Source organism: Thermobia domestica, chromosome 17, assembly GCF_964235325.1.
Source record: "Thermobia domestica chromosome 17, izTheDome1.hap1.1, whole genome shotgun sequence".
Lineage (NCBI taxonomy): Eukaryota > Metazoa > Arthropoda > Insecta > Zygentoma > Lepismatidae > Thermobia > Thermobia domestica.
The window spans coordinates 75,844,881-75,860,695 of NC_137470.1; the positions used below are offsets into that span (position 1 = coordinate 75,844,881).

Genomic DNA, 15,815 nt, shown 5'->3' on the forward strand with positions numbered 1-15,815 from the left:
TTTTAAATGACCACATTTGATTTTTTTTAAATTAACTACTGAATCCGTAATGATTTAAAGAAACAAGCAATTGGAATTGTGCAGCCCAAAAAATCATGATTATGACAAAAACACAATAATAAATTCACGCAATGTTCATTTCTAATTTATACTTGAGCAAATTAAGCGTAATTTATTGTTAATATATATAGTATTAGATTAGTGTTGCCTCCGAGATGGTAAGTATTTTGTAAATTCGAGATGAGATTAGAAAAAATGACAATTCTCGTCTCATTTTCGAGACTAGAATCGAGACGAGAGATAAATTTCACGAGTCTGGCAGGCAACTCTAGTTTATCCAAGTCTTAGTTCTCAAATTTTGTTTATTGATACATGAATCATAGTATAAAAATCATAAATTGATCAAATGACTGTACTCACACAAAATAAAAATATTTATCATTTTTTTAAAGATACGCAACTCATTAAACCATATACTCCAATGTTAAATATGGTTTGAATGTTATATCACTCCCTTCATGAACCTCTCGTTACGCTGAAGGATTCTGATAACTTCTAGGTGAAATTAATACAAGTGAATTTTAAAACTACGGAAGACTCCCAAACCATCTGAATACAATACTCAAACTTCGAAGTAGTCGGTTACATCTACAACTGGTTGTAATAGAGAAATAGTATCAAAGAAAGAACCTGTTCCTGAGTTCATATATATATATATATATATATATATATATATATATATATATATATATATATATATATATATATATATATATATATATATATATATATCGCTGTTTCTTACTGGTTTTGTTCAGTGGCGATAAATGTTAAAACCAAAAGCGTTAATTTGAACCATTTCAGCTTGAATAGAGGGTTAAGGGAGGGTATAGAAGCTATTCTTGGGACGCTGAATCGATTGCAAAAATGGTGCTTCTCAATGTCTTTTACAGTTCTTGCTCGGAAAATCAGTATTAAAACCAGAAGTACTGTAAATTGAACCACTTCCGGTTTCGATAGAGTGTTGAAGGTAGTAATAATAGACCATTAATCGATTGCAGAAAAATGTTTTTCGCTATCTATTACCATTCCGAAATGATTAATTTTAATTACTTCTCGTTTGAATAGAGGGTTAATAGAGAAGACAAAACCTGTTTGTGGGATGCTGAATCGATTGCAAAATCCGCATCTCGATATCTTCTATTGTTTTGGCTGTGATACCCTACAACAGACAGACAAACTCGTTGTGTAAGACTTCCGACACTTATGCATAGCATAGTTTGGAAGTCTAAAAAATCGGTTCGTAAATTTTGTATGTGAATTTACAAAATGAAACGAGACGAGGACATATTTTTCGATATTCGAAACTAGAGAAACAAAATCTTCGAAAGCCAGACAAGATGTGACTTACAAAATTTACGAGATGAGACAAGGAAACCTTATTTCTCGTCTCTTAGCATGAACAGCACTCTATAAGACATATTTATATTATATTGATAATAGTATTCGATCTGTGTTACAGAATAGACTTCAATGTTTATCAAAATTGGAGAGTGCGTCTATTACAGTACATTTCTTTGGTTTTGCTATAGTCAATAGGTACTATTTACATAGCGCTTCGCTTATTATTCTATAGCTGTTTATGCTTGCTGTGTTACATTCCTCTAGTTTTGCAGCAAAATGTTTACTTTATCTGAGTTACGGGAAAATAAAAGCGTGTTGCGAAAAAGATTTTTTAAAATTGACACAAAAAGAAAAGAGAGAGAGAGAGGAAGAATATTCACTGACCATTTCTTGACAATTTGGAAAGACATAAGGCAACGTCGTACCAGCATTGATGGGTGGGTCGGTTTTGCCAGCGGGAGGGTTGTCCGCTGGCGTTATTTGAGTACTGTTTTGTGTGTGTGTTTTTTTTTCTTTTCTTTTTTTTTTGGTGGGAAAGGGACATTTCCTTTGAGCTTCTGAAACTGTATAAGAGGATAGCGAACCAACTATAACCTCACAGAGTGTCATCTACCCCTTGCTTCTTCAGCCCCACCCCCGCTATCAGCAAAGAACAAGTTTTGTCATTCATATCGTTCAGTCTGTTTCCGAATTTGATCGGTGTAAAGGTTGTGGTTGGAGAGTTTAGTGAAGAGAACTGATTTTGTTTTGTTTCGGGATAGAATGCCATCGAAAAGAGATAGACAAGGCAGACATAAGAAAGGCAAATTGTCGAATAATTTGAGACTGTCAACAAAAAGGAAGAAAAGAAGACTACCGACTGGATTGAAAAAATATCAGGAACGGAAAAGGTAAGACTATTTTTATTATTATTATTATCCTTTTGAAGAAAGTAAACACAACATTGATGTGAAGTATGCCTAAATATTCCACAAGAGTTTTGGGCATATTCCCCCCCCCCCTAAGATTTTTTTCGTTCAGATAGAACAAAATCCCTCGTAAAGAAAATATGCATAGGACATAATTCGCTCTAAAGAAAATTATTCTAGCGATTAATTCTCTAGCATTTGCTTATTTTTTTTTAAAAAAAAATCAAACACTACATTTATTACATATAATTACAGATGCAAAATGCTTTCCAGCAAGTGGAGCAATTAACTCTAGTATTAAAGCCTATTTAATCACATTCAGAAAGACATTCATCCACAGAAAGCATGAATACATATTTTCTGTAATACATTTCTAAAGGTTTTCTAATGTTTTATTGTAATTTTATAGATTATTTTTCATAATTTTAGGTCATCAAAATCGGAGCCTTGGTTATAAAATCGATTATCAAAAATATAAATTGTTTTAAGTAATTCATTTCTGGTTGAGATAGACTTATTTATCAGTTCAAAAATTAAGACATCAAAAAATTGTAATATTTTTTGACTTCCTGCAATGTTTTCTCACCGGGGTGATTTGGTCCGTGGAGTGGTAATTTTGGTAGCACCAGTAACTTTAACCCGCTAATTCCCGAATCAAAACGGAAGTAAATAAAATTTTTGACTTCATTGAAATTGAAGGACAGAAATAAAGAAAAACATACTTTGAATGTAACAGTCATATCAGTTCGTATTTAATAATCTAAGCTAAAGCTGTTCCTCGCTAAGAATCAAAGTCGTGGCGGTTTAAGAAACATTTGAACTTAATAGATTCATATTAATGACAAAATGCTATCAATAATAATAACGTGTACTTCTCACTTCTAATCGTGTTATTGCATTTGAAATTATCTTGAGGAAGGCGTAATTACTCTTCCCAAAAACATTCTTTGAAAATCTAGACTGCGGATCGGACTTTGAAACAACAGCAACGAAATAATAATATATATAATAGAGAGTGAGTTACATTTACTTTGGTTCATAAATCATATATTTATTTCCACTTATTTTGTAGTGACCAGACAATGAAGAAAGCACAACGAACTAAAATCAGACTACTGAAAGAAAACTGAAACACACGAAACAAGATCAGAAAATGTTCAGTTTTGCCATTGTCCTATGTCGCTTTGCCTTATACAGTGAAACCTCTACTAACGGACACCTCTATAAAGCGGACACCTCCCATAACGGACATATTTTGTAATCCCCAAACACTGTAATAGGAAAAAACATATTGGCAAACCTCTCTAAAGCGGACACTCTTTAGTACGGACACGGACAGTCTTTCTTGTCTTTTATAGGTATTATTTGCCACCGTATTACGGACACTTTCTCTAGAAACAAGTTGGAAAGTGCAGTAAAAATACACTTTTAGTAATTCATACGTATGTTACCAAGGAAGAACATGTGGGTGTGACAACATTTTGCCGCCTCAATTGTCTATTCAGCAACCCAGAGGAGGGGTCTCTGTTTCACAACACCCTTATATCCTTTGCGTGCATTTCACTCCCACCCAATCTGCTTCAGAAACAAAAGTGATTGATAGTTGCCCACTGTTCGGAATGACACATCATTCTACTGTCCCGCTGGAATTTCTAACCAAACAGAAGACAAGTTTGGTATTTTTGACCACGGGTACGCATATTGTCTTTTTTTTTTTTTTTTTTTTTAAGTCATTGCTGGACTGCAATTAACTCATAAATTAAAGCAACACCGAAAACATAGTAAGTAGCGATAAGTACAAAGTGCAGAGAACTATAACATCTTATTCCCATGTTGTACCTTGAATTGAATGGCACAAGATAATGCAGGTACAGTAACATTTTGGTAATATTCATAAATACGTGATTCATGCATTTTTTTTTCTAATTGCATATTACCTTGTTTATTAATTTACGTAAGAAAATATTGAAACCTCTTTAAGACGGACACCTCTCTATAACGGACAATTTTTGATTCCCCACGGCTGTCCGCTTTAGAGAGGTTTCACTGTACATAATATATCAATTATAAATGTAGGTAGATATTTGTAGTTCACAGCGGCAAAAATGTGAATACTTTCTGATCTTGTTTCGTGCTTTTCAGTTCTTCTTTCACTAGTTTAGTTTTAGTTTGTTTGAACTTTTATTTTATTATAACTTTTGAGATACGTAAAATATATTTTTTCGACATCTGTGCAATGCAGTTAGAACAGGATTTGAATCTGACATGGCAGGTAAACCAATCATGAGTACTTACAATTTAAAAAAGAAGAAGAAGAAGAAGAAGAAGAGGAAAATGTGTGTCTTCTAATAGTCCTTTCGTATGTTTTTCCTCAACCCCCAAGGGCGCCGATTTCTCTGTAACTTGGGGGGGGGGGGCATTCAGAAAAAGAAATTCATATAACAATAAAAAATACATATAAAAATATATATTCATAAACATACATGGGGGCCCGCATGAGCTTTGGGGGGCACGGCTCCCCTAGGATCGGCGCCCTTGTCGTCAAGTTGGAATTTCTGGAATTTCCTGTCTGTATTTGAAAGAATATCACAAGAGATATTGCATCTCCACTCTATTGTATTTTTGATAGCATTGAAATGTTGGTCAGCTGCATCGCCTCAGACTTTCTGAACTTCAGCGATAGGGATTCTCAGAAAATTCCAATCTTGAACGCAGGAAGACAAGAAGGTGATCAGCAATCAAGTACTTCGGACGTTGAACATGTTAATCATGAATTTATTGTGCGATGAAAAAGCAGTTTTTTGAACATTTTAGCCCAATTTTCTTCCATAAATTTTCCAAATCCGTTGGATACACCCTGATGAAGTTTTTGTATTGTTCATTGGAAGTTTAGTGCTGGAACTTAAAATCTTCAGCAATTTAGAACCTGAGCGCCTTTTGTACAGTCCGCAGCAAAAAAAAAAAAAAAAAAAAAAAAAAAAACTGCAACATTATGTAAGTTTATTGTGAAATTACGCTTAACAACGCAGGGAATCAACATAACGTCTAAGTGGCACGAATCACGCCAGGAGAAACCTCGGCGTCCTCCCCTGCACACTTATTTTGGAGCAAAAGACTTCGTCGTTTCACAATAAACTTACATGCCCATGTTGCCGATTTTTTGCTGCGGACTGTACAATTCGATACGCCTTCATTGCGAAGGCTTTCATCCGCCTTTTGGGGCACAGGACCTAGTAACGTTTGTTCGGTTTTTAGCCCGGAAACCGACAGCACTGAATTCTTGTCCGATTTTCTTTCTCGCAGCCGGTACTCTTTAAAATTTTCCTTCTAAATTAAAAATCAGAAATTGGTCTGGCGAGAATTTTGATTGGAAACAATCCCTATCAAGCTGTCATCCTTTGCGAAAACTGGTGGCAAATTGTCCTATATCCGTTTTGCTACTGATCTTATACGCGATCTGAAACCCGGACCCTAAGGAATTCCAACTCTTGCCGTTTCGTACTGGATTTAAAACATTCCATCTGAAGCCACCCCAGCACCATGAAGACATGTATTTTTATTATTATTATTATTATTATTATTATTATTATTATTATTATTATTATTATTATTATTATTATTATTATTATTATTATTACAGAGAATTGAAAAAAGCTGCAGCACCACCGACGCCTACCGATACCTCCAACATCCCTCTAGAAGGCAGACGAATAGTAGACATCAAGTTTTTTCTGGACAGTATAAAGAAGTTAGACGATCATGGCCCCTTTGGCTGCACATTCCGAAACATGATATTTGTACGAGAAACCCACTTTGGTCTAAAGAGCAAACTAACATTCAAATGTAACATGTGCAATTTGGAAAAATCGATCTGGACAGGAGAGAGAACTAACTCAATGGACATCAACACTGCAGCAGCAGCTGGGACAATATCTACCGGAGGTGGTCATGCCCAGTTAGAAGAGCTTTTGTCTGCATTGGATATTCCACCATTGTCGTTCAAAACATTCAAAAAGTTCCATGATATCGTTTGCGACGGCTGGGAAAAAACTGCTCAAGATGAGATGAAAATTGCCGCTGAGGAGGAAGCACGTATCGCAGTAGAACGGGGTTCTATTGATAGAGACGGTACGCCACTAGTATCAGTAATTGCAGATGGAAGCTGGGGGAAAAGATCGTACAGGAACAACTATAGCTCTTTATCAGGAGTGGTAAGTAATGTTTATTTTTGTAGTTTCATTCAATCTCTCATTCATGCTTTTGTGCCCAATTCTGCAGGATTTTCACAACAATCTCCACGCCACTCGATCTTCTTCCGTACGTTTCATAGCAGCATACGTTCCACTTCTTTTTATGTTATCTAGTAGTTGGAATCTTCTACAATCACGTACTTTCTGTTCATTTCTTCCAGAGCATGTAGTCTATTGAACTGAATTAATCATAATACGATTCAAAGAATAATAGAATGAAAAAAAAAATGAAATGAAATCTGTAAGTTTTACGTCCCACGGTTATGCCGGTTAGGCTAAAGGAGAAGGTGATAATGAGAGATGAGTGAAATGGTGGAATGAAGAAAGTGGGAGGAAACGGGAGTACCCCGAGAAAACCCACGAGCACGGTGTTTGTCCACCACAAAGTTCACTTGGCGGGGGCTGGGATCGAACCCGGGATCCCAAGCACCAGAGGTGAACGCTCTACCACTTTTTTTTTAAACTTCCTGACTTATTTTCTACTGCAACCACTGTTCAGGACTACTAGACACGACAGAGACACGAACACAGAAACATCGAGGACAGTTAAAATTATACCCTTGCTACTACAGAGGGACTCGAACCCCCAATGGGCTTCACCTAACAATCATCAGCCTAACGCCTCAGACCACTCGGCTACACCCACCGGCTACCACTGAGCCACCGCGCCCCCCATAATAGAATGAAAGGAGATTTCCTAGGAAAGTAACATATGGGAAAATGCATTCCGAATATAATGTACATAAGCTGCACTGGAATGTTCGTGTACACAAAACCATGTCGAAAAACTGTTTAGAAGTCTCTGAAAGGGAGACAGCTTACTATCGAACTAAAATAAGATGCAAAATTTAAGAATTTTAATATCGAACTAAATTCTAGTATAAAATGTGCTTTATTTGCAAGTAAAAACTGTTTCGAACATGGAATTATTATTACTAGTGTTGCCCCGGGACGAAACACACAATCTAGTTTCGAGACGAGACAGCGTTTTCACTGGACGTGACGAGAAAAATCTCGTCTCGTCTCATGGCAACATTTATTATTATTATTTACTGATTTGAAGCACATGTCTGTATATAAATGGATGATGATGTTCAAATTTCCACATTTTCTACTTTGAAGGTGTTGAATGCGTTTTGCTGTTTTTGTTGTAGATTTTTTTTTTAGTTCACCAAAGTTCTAAAGTAGAAATTTGAGAACTGTCATTATTAGCGTCTGTAATTTTCTTTGTATTTTATAAAGGGCTTTAAGTAATTCATTGGAAATGCATGCGATAATGTAATGTATACATGGGCGGAGTCAGAAATTGTCTGCTGGGAGGGCAGACCTTTTGTCTGTTGGGGGAAGGCACCGTAAACACAAATGAGAATTGAAGGATCTTATAAGTGGCATTTTTATTTTTTGTCAATAAATTTTACTTGATTTTCCAAAATCAACTGCTCAGCACTCGTAACTTTTCAGCTACCGGAACGTTTCAATTTTTATCATAGTATGTATCAGTATACAGGTTAGGGGCAGTAGAGTGAGGTGATTGGAGGGAGGAGAGAGGTAATCACGCCAACACCGCTGTCTACTAGATGTAAATAAGCTGATCTTTGAGTTGACACAAGCACAGCGCTTATGCTTAGTTACAGCAATAAACTGTTGTAAGATAAGAGAAATAACAATTTATTACTCACTGTCAGTGTTGGGATAAAGTGCCCCCGGTGGATGAGTGGTTGGTTAAACTTGTCACCTTGTACTCAAGGGGTTCCGGGTTCGATTCCCGGTGGGGGGCAAGTTGTTCGGATCCCACGTTAAACTGCAAGTCTCATCCTTACACGTCATCATCATCCCATGGAAGGCAAGGGCAAATCACCATGGGTAAGGATGGTATTGAGACGAGACTTCGTACAGTTTCTTTCTCGTTTCGATTGATAAATAGTAGTTTCGATCTCGTCTGGAGTCAAAAATCGCCGTCTCGGTCTCGATCTTGTCTCGGTCAACAGATGCTTGTATCGATCTCTGTCTCGAGGGCCAAGTCTCGGTCTTGTCTCGAAAGTCTCGAAATAAATATTGCGAAATTAAAATTTTAAAAAGTGTTATTAGTATCGTGAGGTTTGTCGTTTGCGATTCTTATTTTTTGCTTTCATTCTTGACTTAGAATTATGGTATGGTGTACCTCTCCATAGGTAATTTCCTAGCGCAAATGCTTCCATGCGTGTGTTCCAGATTCAATCGTCAGTGGATATATCATACCTGGGACAAAACTATAATAGTAACCTATGTTTCACTTTCAGCAATGGACTTTGTCTAATATAGCCTCAGTACTGCCTATACAATTAAACTCGATTAAATTAACTCCGGTGCTAAACAGTAGTTTATTTTCTTCCTTTAAATCAGAATTGTTCAATACATCCTAACGGATAACGTAACACATAGCAGCATGAATGCTACTATTTAATCGTACTAAAATTGAAATTTTACAATTTCTCATTTATTATTCAACACATTCTGCTTTGACTGTCATTTCTAAAGCATAATATAACGTTCATTATCTTAACAAAAAGGGTAAATTATTTCTACAATATATTTGGTTTCAAATTGATCAAATGCTTTATTACCATTTCACATCTCCGTGATTAATTGACACTTTATAACACGAACTTCCCTAACCTTGTGATGGGAGCAACGGCACTCACTTTTGCTATGTGTGGTCTCAGGTTGGATCGCCAAACAAGTTATATTCAAAGTCCGATGTTTCGCATAGTTCGCGTCTCACTTTAAATACATTCTGTTTCTTATACACAAGTTCATGAGGTCGTAATGCATTACATAAGCATATATCCAATGCCGTAACTACGCACGAGCAACTGGGCCAGTGCCCCAGGGCCCTTACCCATAAGGGCCTCGAAAATACCAGTCAATTTTACAAAATTTCTACACGGAGAACTCAATAAAGGATAGTACCTAAGAAATTAAAGAATTTAGTGCTGTAATTTGAATAATTTGTCATGGATGCTGCAGACCTATATGTTTGTACGCCAGGAGAAATGTCGCCCCTCGGTGGCGACGAAATCAGCTTTTGGGGGCCCACAGAGTTATTGTTACTCCACTAAGTAGGATAAAACACCAATTTGTTTTCTTTCGGAAATGTCTTGTTTTACTCTTCATACTTCTCTTCGCAGTAGTTTATGTGAAGTATTAAAAAGTTTTAAAAATTATTATTATTATTATTATTATTATTATTATTATTATTATTATTATTATTATTATTATTATTATTATTATTATTATTATTATTATTATTATTGTTGTTGCCTTGATTAACCATAGAATTTCAATGATGTCATGTAGAACGTAAGCAGAAATTTATTTCGGAGGAGGGGGTCCAAAGCTTTTCGGGTAGTCCAAATTCAATTTGATGACAAATTGTATTAAAATTTGTATAATCGCCCCTAAAATTAGGTAAATTTACATAATAGTCGGGATTTCAAAGGAGGGGAAGTTTGGACTCTCTTCTGCGCGTCCTTAATGCCATGTACCTTTTCATGTAGCGACGTTAAAATTTTAATAAATTATTGCATTTTAATTGTAAATACTGATACCGGAAAAAGACATTTTATTTTAGTATATGTTTGATTCTTGTCATTTGTTTATAATATAAAAATATGAAAGGGGGCCTCATGTTGTTAATCAGTCCCGGAGCCCCAACTACCTACGGTGCGATACTGTATATATACTTTTTTTCTTGCGCCTAACAATATAAATAGTTCCAAATTGTCAGATACTTTCGTGTTTGTAGTGAAGCAAAATGAAACTGCTATAATTTTGAATATAATTACAAAGATTATGCTAAATAAAAAAATAAAATAAATTTTAAAAATCAAAATTATGTCTGCTACTAATTCAGCATTTTTCTTTTCTTTGTCTTCCGTTCAACATTAACTGTTTTTTTACTATCTACGTAAAGCAGAAATGTCTTTGTTCTTTCGTCATACGAGCGGCTGTAGCAAAACAAGAAATCTTAAAATAAAATAAAATAAATCGGGAGAGGCTTCAGGGACGGGTAAGAAACATTTGTGTTGTACGTGCAATGTGGGAAAATGATCACAAATATATTTCGTGGGAGACTTGAACCCGATAGTCATCCCCTAAATACGCCGCTGTACTTCAGACAACCGTTCCAATATTATTTAACACAGCAACGAAACAAATTTTAAGTAAAGGCAATTTTAATAGATATCAATATTCGAGACGAGACCGAGACTTTCGAGACTGACCTAAGAATTTGAATCCTTTGATTGTCTTTTATTTTTTTCTTATTTTTCGACTTTCTTTTTTTTCTTATTTTTCAGGGAGCAATCGTGGGATACGAGACAGGAAAGGTTCTTTATATTGGAGTAAAAAATAAGTATTGCTATTCCTGTAGTCGGGCCTTTTCCAAAGATGAACAACCGAAAGACCACCTATGCTTCAAGAACTGGAGTGAGAGCAGTAGCTCGAGTGCCATGGAACCAGCAGCAATCGTTGAAGGTTTCTGCAGAAGCGAGGTTGATTATGGCATTAGATATCATAAATTAATAGCAGATGGAGACAGTAGCGTCTACAAAAAAATTTTAGAAGCAAGACCATATCGAAACATAACGGTAGAGAAAGTAGAATGTCGAAATCACCTCTTACGCAATTTTTGCAACAAACTTAGAGAAATAGCAGTAACCAGTGATAAACAGAGAAATACCACAGTTCTGAGGAAGAAATTGGGCGACAATGTACTGCGGTTAAGAACCGCCATCACTAAAGCGATACAGCATCGAAAACAAGAGAGCACGCCCATAGATGAAAGGATAGAAAATCTGAGGAAAGATATTATCAATTCGCCATTGCATATTTTTGGCAGCCATGAAAAGTGTGCAGATTACTTCTGCACAAGAAAACAATGCCCAAATGAAAAGTGCATTGTTCCTGAGTTGAAAGAATGTGGGCTACTTGAAAAAATTAATAATGTAGTAAGGCAACTGAGTTTACACAGCAGAAGCCTTATTCAAGATGTCGACAGTAACCCAGTGGAGCACTACTACTCTGCAGTGGCAAAGTTCCTTGGAGGGAAACGAATTAATTACTCTGCTGGTCGCTCGTATGCTGGTAGATGTGCTGGTGCAGTCGTACGTCATAATACTGGATTTGCCTTTTACAAGCTTCACAAGAAAATGTATAACAGTAGCCCCAGTGAAACCTCAAAGAAGTGCGAGACCACTAGAAAGAGGAAGATAGAAGCCAGAATTAATTCAGTGGAAAAAAAGTGTCGGAAGTCTCTATTTCATGAAAAGAAACCGGATCATGATGAACATTATGGAGCGCAAGCTCAAAAACCTGATTTGCCTTCTGCAGATTTCGAGAGAGAATGCAGGGAATTCTTAGATAATCTTAGGAAGTCAGATGATGAACGTAAAAGAATAGAGAGGATGACAGTAGCTCAATATCAAAGTGGCGAATGGCTGGAGCAACGTAGGAAACTTCTTACAGCTTCGTACTTCGGTCGGGTATGTAAGATGTTACCCACAACGAGCTGCAAGTCTTTAGTTAAAGAAATTCTCTACTCTAATTTTGACTGTGACGCTATGGCGTATGGAAGAATAAATGAAGAAAGAGCGAAAAAGGATTTAGAAAGAAGGTTGGACGTTAGTATTGCTGAATGTGGACTCTTCATCGATGCTGAAGTACCTTTCCTTGGTGCAACCCCTGATGGCCTTATTGGAGAAAATGGTATCGTCGAAGTCAAGTGCCCTTCAACAGCAGCTTCTTTGACACCCGATGAAGCTATTCGTGCAAAAAAATGTACAATGTGGAATGTATCGAAAGATGGCCAAATTTGTGGCATTAAAAAAAGTCATAATCATTATTATCAAATTCAGGGTCAATTGCATATTACCCAAAGAGATTATTGCATCTACGTAATGTGGACCCCTCTCGGGTTGAAAACTGAGACTATTGAGCGAGACGACACATTCTGGAAAGAAAACATGCTTCCTAAGCTTGAGCGCTTTTATATGAACTGCATTCTTCCAGAATTAGTAGATCCTCGCCATAGTAGATCCATGCCAATTAGGGACCCTTCTTACATATTAGAAGCCCAGGAAAGAAAGCAGTTGGCCCGTAAGAGACCATCAGAAACAGAGCCATCAACGTCTCAAGACTGATTTCAAGACGGTGGAAAATCTGTGGTTTGTGAATTGTAAATTTATGTAGCACAGGTAGTAGCTATTCACATTCTTATATGGCATTTTATTAGGATGAGAATTTTATCTCTTTGTGAGGATTTTGTCTACTTTCTCAATTCCCAGGGAATTCTTACATTTTATTTTTTTAATGTGAGATATAGAGCACCTTATACTTTACATCTTAAAATTCCGCACTTTATGTTGCACAGTAACTTCCATTTGTAAATTTCTTGCAAGAAATCATTAAAAAAAAAAAAAAAAAAGTCCCCTTCTTTTATAAGTAAGGTGTTGACACACGGATAAATATTTACATCAGGATGTAAAGTATAACCTGCTCTATACAAATGCTAAGCTTATGTTATTTAGCATTTTACAATTACAATTCAGGAGTTGCCAGCAAAATCTCAAAAACTAGGAACTACACAAGTGTGCGGAAATGAGAAAAAGCATTTTAGAATTATGTGGTTTTTGCCTATACAGGACAACGTATTTAGTGTTCTAACATGAAATTTTGATGGCAGAAGCACAAGGCACTCTAAATTTACTGTGCAATTTCTGCGGCGATCCGATGTAGTTTCAAAATGGCGGCGATTTTTAAAAATGATCGCCGTATTTTCAGAGGCTTATACATCACAACCTGTAGTGCTTTTTTTACAGAATCGCTAGTCTAATTACGTGCGTTTTTTCTTCAGGTTTTAGGTTTTTACCGGCAATCCTTAATTGTACATTTGAAAAAAAAAATCCTGTATAAAGTATGTTTTATGTATATATTGCACTATACAGTATTTTCTCTATTGTTGCAGTTTCTCAGAAACTGCATTTTTAAAAACAAATATGTACTGTATTTTTTGAAACCATGTGTTATCACTCAGCATGTACCATGGTGTTCAAAACTATGTCGCTTGTCTTATGGACTATGCATAAGAAATGAGACATTTTTTGAACACCACTGTACAATGTAGCCATGTATTAGTTATTTCCTTTTTGTAACTGCATTTATTTGGAACAGAAATGAGCTTTTACGTAATTTATGTATTGATTTTCTACTGGGTGGTACGAGCTTTCTTAGATAACGTGGTGTTATTTGACACAGTAAAAGCTGCTTGCTTTACAAGTTCGTTTGGTGCATTATTTAGTCTATTTTGTTTGCCTTTTTGCATTAAACATTATATATCACATGTTTTGCTAACGTGTGCATACTTCAGAATTACATCCGAACAAATTAAATCCGAAATAAGAATAGATACCAAATTCAATATTGGGATAGGTTATACAAAAAAGCCTCTGGATATTTATGTATAACATGAATTTTTAATGAAAGTGATCATTTCATAGATGTGGTATGACTACCAATTATTCGTTCTGTTAATATTGTGATGTGTACAAATAATAGGGAATTTTTGGCTTTGCTGTTTTTTTTTTTTATTTTATTTTATTTTATTTTTTTTTTTAACGATGCTGCTTATTTCATTCAGTAAGGTTTATGTTATGATTTCAGTGTCATAAAGATTTTTAGCTGTAGATGTAAATATTTTATTGTGTTACTTTAGATGGTGAATGAAAACGAAGATAACTTTCTTCTGAAAGAAAAAGGAAAGAAAGAAAAAGAAGTAGATCCTCCCAACTAATCTTTTGTGAATTGAGAAAATGCATAGCAAAATTGGGCGGGATTCGACCCACCCACCTCCTGATTACCGGTAATCAGAAGGTACGTAGTTCGAGACCCGTTCAAGACAGAAATGTTTCAAAAGTATTTTCTCAATTCACTATCTACATAGGGTTTCTACGGAAGAAAACGTAATGTTTTGTGGTTGAAATATTTCAAGTTATGAAGGTAGATATAATAGTTGACCACCGTAATCTTGCTTTTATTACTCATATCATGTTGTAAATAATATGATAACAACTGTATACTCACATTAAATTGAAACTTGCACGAGAAAAAGAATAAAACTATTTAATGAAATCTAAATCTTTGTAATAATGGAGGACCAAGTCTGTAAATCAAATTCATATATAAGTTTATTGTCACGTGAAAATTTGTAAAAAGGAGCACAAGAATAAAGATTTTGAAAACGATTATAAATAAATTGTAACATCTTTTAAGCTCATTCTTAGGTCCATGTCAGACAAAAAGTGAGCGAGCAATGTTGTAGATTGGTTGCTATTTTTCAAGCTTCAAATTTTGTTACTGAGAAGAACAAATACACAAACTACCTTCAGTAATCCGTGTAGTTTTATTTATTTTTTTAATGTTTTATCTGTAATGGTATAAAAGGAAATATGTAATTATATATATATATATATATATATATATATATATATATATATATATATATATATATATATATATATATATTGTTTTTCAGGCTGAAATCATATCTTCAAAATGATTTGTCACTCTGTTGCACTTTCCAGACCTCCGGAGTGGCATAGTTGTCACTTTGTCAATCAAGATATCCAAAATGGAAAATTCAGATTCAGGACCCTCAAGCTAGGTACACTCATGTCCAAAATGATTGTCGCCTATCTATAACTGTTTTCTTGTAAGAATATAATTTGATAATGATTTTGCAGAGTACTTTTAATATTGATACTATGTGTATAATCGGGAAATGTATTTTTGTGGTAAGTTTCATAGTAAAAGAATTATAAATACGAAAATTAGAATGAGTAAGACAAAATGTTGCTAAATGGAGAAGAAAGTTTTATTTTCGTTTTATTGTTCTTATTTACTGCTTTTCTGACATGAAATTAGCCACATACATGTCTTTGCCGATTATATACATACTAACATTATAAGAAATACCGGGCGAATTCGTTATCAAATTATATTCCTTCAACAATCAACAACAAATTTATAGACATGCGATAATAATTTTGGACATGAGTGTACATACTTAGATATAGTGTAATTTTGGGTTAGGTCTTGATGTTTTTTCCTGACACAACAGCTTAGTAGAACAGGCTTTCCGTGACGATTTGCAAGCATCAGAATCCCGGCCGTTTGCGCTTATAGGTCTCCTGATCCGAGGCTATACAGAGATGAGACC

General features: G+C 35.3%; 1 protein-coding gene across 1 annotated transcript; it reads left to right on the forward strand.

Annotated features, from left to right (window-relative positions):
* Nucleotides 1-1,988: 1,988 nt before the first annotated feature.
* Nucleotides 1,989-14,994, forward strand: LOC145673757 (uncharacterized). The gene is made up of 3 exons (XM_081743505.1): nucleotides 1,989-2,294; nucleotides 5,953-6,523; nucleotides 10,900-14,994. The coding sequence occupies exons 1-3, from the start codon at nucleotides 2,167-2,169 to the stop codon at nucleotides 12,739-12,741; spliced, it is 2,541 nt and encodes an 846-aa protein (XP_081599631.1). The 5' UTR covers nucleotides 1,989-2,166; the 3' UTR covers nucleotides 12,742-14,994.
* The last annotated feature ends 821 nt before the right edge of the window (nucleotides 14,995-15,815 follow it).

Excerpts from the sequence above, each read along its gene's own strand:
- LOC145673757 (XM_081743505.1), top strand. The coding sequence starts at position 2,167 with ATGCCATCGAAAAGAGATAGACAAGGCAGACATAAGAAAGGCAAATTG. Across the intron at positions 2,295-5,952 it reads AAATATCAGGAACGGAAAAG|AGAATTGAAAAAAGCTGCAG; the intron begins GTAAGACTATTT and ends TTATTATTACAG. Across the intron at positions 6,524-10,899 it reads ATAGCTCTTTATCAGGAGTG|GGAGCAATCGTGGGATACGA; the intron begins GTAAGTAATGTT and ends CTTATTTTTCAG.